This window comes from Electrophorus electricus, chromosome 18 (assembly GCF_013358815.1).
Source record: "Electrophorus electricus isolate fEleEle1 chromosome 18, fEleEle1.pri, whole genome shotgun sequence".
In the NCBI taxonomy this organism is placed as follows: Eukaryota; Metazoa; Chordata; class Actinopteri; order Gymnotiformes; family Gymnotidae; genus Electrophorus; species Electrophorus electricus.
Window position 1 is genome coordinate 957,521 of NC_049552.1, and position 8,309 is coordinate 965,829.

The 8,309-nt window shown below is 45.0% G+C and overlaps 1 protein-coding gene across 1 annotated transcript; it reads right to left on the reverse strand.

Moving 5' to 3' along the window:
• Positions 1-505: 505 nt before the first annotated feature.
• lipg (lipase, endothelial) lies at positions 506-4,364 on the reverse strand. Its single transcript, XM_027026182.2, has 10 exons — positions 4,182-4,364; positions 3,354-3,538; positions 2,879-3,058; positions 2,477-2,588; positions 2,085-2,309; positions 1,717-1,959; positions 1,512-1,632; positions 1,205-1,429; positions 1,024-1,125; positions 506-899 (listed from the first exon to the last, which is right to left on the reverse strand). The coding sequence occupies exons 1-10, from the start codon at positions 4,279-4,281 to the stop codon at positions 887-889; spliced, it is 1,506 nt and encodes a 501-aa protein (XP_026881983.2). The 5' UTR covers positions 4,282-4,364; the 3' UTR covers positions 506-886.
• Positions 4,365-8,309: the final 3,945 nt, after the last annotated feature.

Here is an 8,309-nt window from a genome sequence, read left to right on the forward strand (position 1 = left end):
TCACGCTTACGTCTGATCCACGGTTTAAGTCGGGGGAGCCCTGTTTAGTGTGGAGGGGGTGTTACACTCGTCTTCTGCCCGAATTCTCCCAGTTCTATTATTTTTCAAACTTTTTTGAAGTTTCATGTTCATTCTGCTGAAAATGTAACCCCTGCCCCTTGGTGATGGTGAGGAACCCTTGCTGCCTGTCCAAGTCTGTTGTTCATCTGCGAGTTTCCAGAGAATACTGCTGAACAAATACTGTTTGTGTGGCAGACATTTCTCCACATGGCCCCAACATGCGTGGAGCTTGTGAGTTCTCTGTGGTTTGAACGTGTCACTGATGCACCCTCACATGACTGTTATGCCCCACAACAGATGGGCTAGAAAACTCAGCTGCACATGGACAGGTTGCTGCCAAGCAACCTCATACTCAAACCCCTCTCACATCCAAGAAAAAGTAAACTCCTTTATTACTAAGATCAGATTGTATTTCTTTATTTTAAATACAGCATATAAAACACAAAACCACAACCACACACACACACACACAACCACACACACAACCACACACACAACCACACACACAACATTAGCACCAAAATGAGAACGAGTATGTGCTTTAGTCCAAGATGGCTGGTAAACATGCCTGGTTTAGCAGTGCTGTTTCATTCTTCATAGTGAAATAAATAAAAAGCAAACAAACAAACACACACTCAGACACCCCAGGACTGTAGTGCTGGTAACAGTGTAAAAACTGTCGGCTCCACATACACCTGGACGAGTCAGTTGTGGAGGTAGCAGGAGCCGAGCCCGGGGAGCGGGCACAATGAGCCCTGTGACCACAGTCATCCTTACACCAGACAAAAGTGCTCAGTCTCTCCTGTGTGGACCACAGTGCCACTCCTCACATGGAAATCCTAGAAAAGAATAACATACAAGAGAAACGTTTAAGAAGCAGCATTTAAGACGCAGGTACAATTACATCTTCAGACCCGAGAACGGTTTGTTCCATGCAGTAGTGGGTTATTTATTTAGCTTTACCTTTTGGGTTTCACCTCCCAACCATCACGACACTTGACAAAGCTGATCTCTTTTCCTGGTGAAATCTCATTGAGGGAGAGGTCTTCCGTACAGAAGGTGTACCTGTGTACCAAGCATTTGAGTGTCAGTGAAAGTGTGAAACTGTGTCGCTTCCAGCGACACAGCGTGCAGCCAGACTCACTTCTTCTGCGATTCTCCAGATTTGACACGGATCTTCCGAACCTCCAGGACCTGTTTGGGCATCTTGCTGGACCAGGACCACAGCGAGGTCTTAATGCGCTTCCACACGGCAGAGAAGGACTGCATAGGGCTCTCCCAGATCAGAGATATTCTGAGAAGCTCCCCAATGTCCTCCTCCGTGAAGACCAGAAACGTGTTGGTGAAGTTCACGGCAACTCCGTTTTGGCTGCAGGAAACAGGTCACATTTAGCTCGACTGATGTAAGGAGGAAGGCAGCATCAAACCCACCAGCCGCGTGTAACACTCACATGTCCACGCTCAGTTCAGCAGTGTTATGTTGGGATCCGTACAGCCTGACGTAAAATGTGGGGTCCGAGTCGCCGGGCATTTTCCTGTTGAAGATGTGCATCTTCATCTGATAGTGGTAACCTGAACAGAAACCTCCGGTTAACGACAGCACACATCATGCAGCGTCTGGCACGCATCTCCCCGTCAGCAGGGGGCGTCCCTCACCAGCGAAGGGCGTGTCGGCACGGGTTTTCAGGTACATCTTGCTGTTCCTCTTCTTGCGCATCTTCCTGGCACTGTAGCCAACGCTGTTGCAGCGGTTCTTCCTGCAGCTCAGACAGATGCCCTTGTTGAAGCGATCAGGCCCCGTGCACTGGAAGGCAAAGCCTGCGTACTCACTGTTCAACAGAGAGTCCACGAACAGGTGCACAGAGCGCTCGTGCTCACACTTCATCACGTCCATGAAGTCTGCACACACACACACACACGCACACAGAGACAGACACACGTTATTTTCAGCATTTCGCCAAGTATCTTATTCAGATCATTTTTATTCATAAGTTGTCTTCTTCCCACACATGGGGAACACTCACTCCCGGCAGCTGCTGTGGACAGCACCTCCCCCAGGGTGCAGCCTGGCTGGACGTCTCCTCCGTTGGGGTAGATGTCAATGTCACCGATGGGCTGCTGAATGCCGATGCTGACCCCCAGAGCCTCTCGCGTGTAGGTGTGAAGCACATCCACAAAGTCAGCGTCATCGGGAGAAAGCCTTCTGTGGGCCTCCACGCCCTCGAACATGGGCCCAGCGGGGTCCAGCCCTGTGTACACAAACATCATCCGTTCTGCTGTGTGTCTCTGAGCGCGTGTCGTCCACCAGAGAGAGGCAGAGAGAGCCAGATCTCTGCAGCCACTCAGAGCCAAGTGCTGAGACTACAGAGGACAAAAAGAAGAAGAAGCTCCTACATCACTTCCTTTAGGAGTTTACCTGTGATTCTGCCAACGGTTCCTTGTACGAAGTTGCCTGCGTATCCGGCGACATGGGCGCCAAGACTGTAGCCGATCATGTGAACTCTGTCCAGCAAGACCTGCTGCTCATCCTAAGAGAAACAGGAAACCATGCTAAGCTCATATGTGCAGCTGTCAGTGGGCGGAGCTTAGAAACATCGGAAGCTCCACCCCCCAGAAACGCCTTGTGAAACCAACAAGCAGTTGGGAATGTTAACAAGTCCTTCAGGACTCACGACTACATGGTGCACTGGACTCTGAACAGCTCAGGGACAAACATCCCGAGACCTGATATCCTCCATTAAGACAGGTACTGGTCTGAGAACCGGTTACTGACACACAGAGACAGACACACACACAGAGTGGAATAATGCAGTTGTACCTGCAGCCAGTCCAGCAGGGCAGCGATGCTGAGCCCCACGTGGCGTGTGTGGCTGACGGCGTCTGGGTAGAGCTGGTGCGCCAAATCCAGCCAGTCTACCACGATCAGATTGGCTTCCAGCTCCCTCTGCCGCACGGCTGCCACCAGCTGATACATCCAGCTCTCAAACACACCTCCTATCTGTGAGGACACACACACACACACACACACACACGTGGTTTGGTTAGAAGCCCAACCCTAACAGATCTCTGGGAAGCACGGGAGGTGTTAAAATGTGTCCGATGTTTTAGGTCATGGCACTGTTACTCCGTAGAGACGTTTGAGAGAGAGCTGTTGGAGAACCCAGCCAGCCCCACACACATCGAAGGACACGTCTCACTAACCCACTATCCCCTGCTGCCTTGTGTAAAGGTTACACAACTTTAAGTTAATGTTTGGACGAACTTGTCTGAGGACAGGTGGAAACCCAACTCACCGTCCAGCCGTGGATGATGAGGATGGTTTTGGCTGAAGCGTTGAAACCACACTCCCGAAGACACTCCCTCTTCCCAGGATGCAGGTAACAGCCCTCATCATCCAGATCTACAGACTTGCGCATGTTGTATTTAATCTGATCTTGAGCCAGACTGGTGTCCATAGACACATCATCGTCATCGTCGCCTGTAGCAGGGCGGTAAAAAGGTTTTTAGTAACAAACTCCATAACTAGAGGGGGGAAAAAAAATCTCATCAAAGCAATAACCTAAAACCAACTAAAGCAAAATAAGAAAAAAAAACCTAACACTTTTTCCCCGTTGCAAAACTGTTTGGCAGGCACCGGTTGGCTGGAAGGGTCCGATGCACTCCTAAGCGTCAGTGCACGCAGGTGAAGACGACGATTTGATTTTAGATGTCATTTCCACACATGTGGGTTTGAGGGGGTGTCAACCTGCAACATCACCGCTCCCATCCACAACGGAATTTCTCTTTTCCTTGTCAAAAAACGCTCTCCTAGTACTCGGACCGTTGGCCTGCTCGTGTCAGTTCACACCGTTTCTTCAACGTGCAAACGGTGTAAAACGAATCAGCGCATTTTAGACCGAGCTCGCGGCTACGACGCGGCGCAGCTGCGCGTCTCTGTTCTAAGAACGCCCGTTAAAAGCGCGTGCTCACGGGCAGCCTTGGCGCGGGCGTTTTTAAAAAGTGTCCGTTCATTCGGCAGCAAAGCGAATTCACTTGCAGCGAAGGCGAATGTTGTCTGGACTTGCGGCTCCGGTATGATGTGGGTAGAGAGAGAAGGCTGGAGGTTTGAGACTCGGCCTTACCTTCCAGAGGAGCGCGCTCCCCGGGCGCGCTGGTAGAAGCGCTCAGCGCGCACAGGAGGAGGCAGACGAGGGCGATGCGCTGCGCTGATTTCGCTCCCATAGTGCTCGAGGCTTGGCGCTTAGACGCTCACAGTGCTGTAGCTGCAGGCGCCTTTATTGTGCTCCCAGCAGCTATAGGCGCAGGACGGATGAATGGATGGAGATCGGGTTGCGCGTTAGACTTTTAAATAGAGTCTGCGGTCATCTGATCATCGGCAGACATCCGCGAGCCAATCCGCCCTCGCCCATTGGTCGGGCCCCTGGGCGTGGCCAAAGCTTTTGAATGAAAATGTTCCAAGATTTCACGTGCCGGCAGTCCGGATTTTAACCCTTCCCGCGCCGGCGCAAGGTCTGCCTCGCGCACAGGTTGCGCAGATATTGCACACTTGAGGTGGGAGCTCGGGAGGACGAGCACGAGCAGCTGGTTGTTAACGTGTAGATGTTTGTGTTCTGTACAAACCTGCAATGAAACTTACATACGAATGAAATGAAACTGACTTCGGGTTTTTTCGCGATTCTTTTTAAACCATAGGTTATTTACAGCGAATTCTTTATTTTAAAGGAACCACTACATGACCAAAGTTTAAAAAAAAATACACCCACATTTCTGGCGCACATGGTTTTAAAACAAGCATTCTGGTACCATCTTTGGTTTCGTGTTTGAAACCAGTATTTTCCATACATTGTCTGTTTTACTCACAGGTTTCATTATCATTTCTCGTTTTCTAATAAAGGGATATCGAGGTTACTGTTTCCAATAAACCATTCATTTAGCTCCAATTATAGAAACTTATGATTCTATAATTCAGTACAAAGAATTTGCAGAATAGATACGTTTAAGAGAGCAACAAGTCATTTTTCCTAAGATTCTTCATATTGGCTATAAATAGCCTACTACATACTGTAAGACGGTCTACTGCACTCAGCATATACTGTATACTGCACACTAGTCCCAGTAGTAATATTCAGTATAGTTTCCAGTATGTGACAAATGCAAACCATGCTACGATGTCACATGAACGTATGAAGGTTCCGCCCACTCGTGAAAGAGTCACTGTTGCATGTTGGGATGCAGTCACGTAGTGGGGTACATGATCATCTGGGTATATTTTGTACTGGAGAAATTCACTTGGATATGGTATAGTGACTCAGTATGGAAGTGTTATGCAGTAGGATATTTCAAACCCAGGTGTTATGAAACAGCCATTGTAATAACATGTAGTGGTCTGGATGTCTCAGAGGGTCTGTACTAAATCTGTTTCAAACATGTCTGCCTCTGCATGGGGGTCCCGCACTGTGAAGAATAAACAGGCTCATTTGAGGACTATAGAGCTGTTTTGAGTCTTCATCACATGTGAGAGAAACTTTATAGAAAAAATCTAACAATAATAGAATCACTTTCGCAAATATTGTTTGCTGCATTTAATGAATACAATGACTTATTGCTCCTTTAAGTTGGTTGATTTTAACTCTATTGAATCTGATATTAAACTGCACAGCAAAATTGTAAATACAGATTATGATAGCAGCCAATACCCACACATCCTAATAAATAAACAAATAAATAAATAAATAGATAGATAGATAGATAGACTTGTAGAGTTAGTTATCACACACAACACACAACAAGCTAAACAACATACAGCAATGTTAAAATGTTAATGAAATGTTATAAATTCTCATTCTCTCTCTCTCTCTCTCTCTCTCTCTCTCTCTGTGTGTGTGTGTGTGTGCTGGTTATGTTTTGTCTTCTTCTAGGTTTTACATCACAGCACACTAAGTCAAGAGCAGACTTATTGTCTTGAGAAAGGTCAGAGTGTGCTTGATAAGGAGCTCACTCCAGCTCCCCATGTCTCGCCACCGCCACGGAGACGTCATGGAGATGCCCTCCTGGCCTTCACATGCTTCGTCCTGCCCCATTAACCAGCCACGTTATGCGTAGTAACCGTAGTGGTAACGGTTACTTGGTGATGTATTAAATTGTTTGATGACAGCACTACCAGTAGTCTTTTACATATTATTGCATATAAGAAGTTACAAGTATGTCTAATTTAAATATAATTTGCATAAATACATAAATGCTATTGTTCAAGCTTGTGTGAGAGGAAGACCTGCTTATATACTGATAACAATAATAACAATAGTGACACACTTTATTTTAATGTAGAGAATTGTGCACAGGTGCCAGTGCCTCAGAGAGCTAATCTTGACAATATACACGTCTACACAACATGACTGACCTTTGATTTGCCACATAACTCAGTACAAGAAACCACACGAGCAGTGATTACACTGCTCAACATGGTTTTGCTTCCTGCAAAAAATGGCTGTTAGTTATTTCTGCAACCTGAGTCCAAATATATTCTCAGAATTTCTTTATTACCCTTAGTATTTTTGTTCCAGGACACTCATATGTCATTATGTACACACACTAACACTACACTAACACACACTAACACTACACTAACACACTAACACTACACTAACACACTAACACACACTAACACTACACTAACACAAACTAACACACTAACACTACACTAACACTACACTAACACTACACTAACACTACACTAACACACTAACACTTCACTAACACACTAACATAAACAAACACACTAACAGCACACTAACACACTAACACTACACTAACACACACTAACACACTAACACTACACTGACACATAACTGACACTACACTAACACCACATTAAAATGACACTAACACTACACTAACACACATGAATGCTACACTAACACACTAACACTAAACTAACACACTAACAAACACTAACACACTAACACTAAACTAACGCTACATTAACACACACTAACACTACATTAACACACTAACACACATGAACACATCAACAGTACACTAACACACACTAACACACTAACACTACACTAACATTACACTAACACTAAACTAACACTAACACACACTAACGCTACAATAGCACACACTAACACACTAACACTACACTAGCACATAACTGACACTACGCCAACACACACTAACACACTGACACACACTAACACACACTAATGCTACACTAACACACTAAGACTAAACTAACACTACATTAACGCACACTAACACACATGAACACATTAACACTACACTAACACACACTAACACTACACTAACACTACACCAACATTACACTAACACTAAACTAACACACTAGCACTAACGATACACTAGCACACACTAACACTACACTAACACTAAACTAACATTACACTAACACACAAACACACATTAACACACGAACACACACTAATACACTAACACTACACCAACACACTAACACTACACTAACATCGCACTAACATTTCACTAACATTACACTAACACCACACCAACACATACTAACACATAATTGACACCACACTAACACTACACTAACACTACACTAAACTAAACTAACACCACACTAACACATACTAATACAACATTAACAGTACACTAACACCCCATAGCACTAAACTCACATACACTAACAACACACTAACACAGCAACACTACAATAACACATACTAACACACCATTAACACTACACCATTAACTACAGTACACTTTTATGTCATTATATACAGTGTGGAAAATCAGTACCAAGAAAATTGGAGCCCCTCTGTGTTGGCAGACTATTGCTGGACACTGAAGAGGGACGTTCCTGAGGACAAATATAAGCAAAACTCATACACTGTAGAAGTATGTTTGTACACATTTAAGTGTAATAATAACTACATTTCAAGCACCTTGTTCCTTAATACAAAAAAAATCTAAAAACACATTGAAATTCATCATAAAACTACACGGGCGACCGGTTTCATATTTGGAAGCTAAAAAAAAATATTTATTATTGGTTAGGAACGGATTTCTCCGGTCAACAGGATGCACTGGCTAGAGGTGTCCAGTAGAGGGGGCTATACAAACAGCTAAGGCAACGTGAGTATATTGTACATATGCGTTTACGTCCTCATTTCAGCATAAGGCTAAACCTGTTTTGCTTTCTTAGGAAAGACAGAAGTTACAGGGACCATGAACCAGGTTACAAAAAACAAGTGGAAACAGATTTCATT

Bases quoted from the DNA above. Each gene is read 5' to 3' on its own strand.
- lipg (XM_027026182.2), bottom strand. From the start codon at position 4,281: ATGGGAGCGAAATCAGCGCAGCGCATCGCCCTCGTCTGCCTCCTCCTG. The intron at 2,589-2,878 runs GTACAACTGCAT...TGTTTCTCTTAG, and splicing joins CCCTGCTGGACTGGCTGCAG to GATGAGCAGCAGGTCTTGCT. The intron at 1,633-1,716 runs GTGAGGGACGCC...GTTTCTGTTCAG, and splicing joins TGCCGACACGCCCTTCGCTG to GTTACCACTATCAGATGAAG.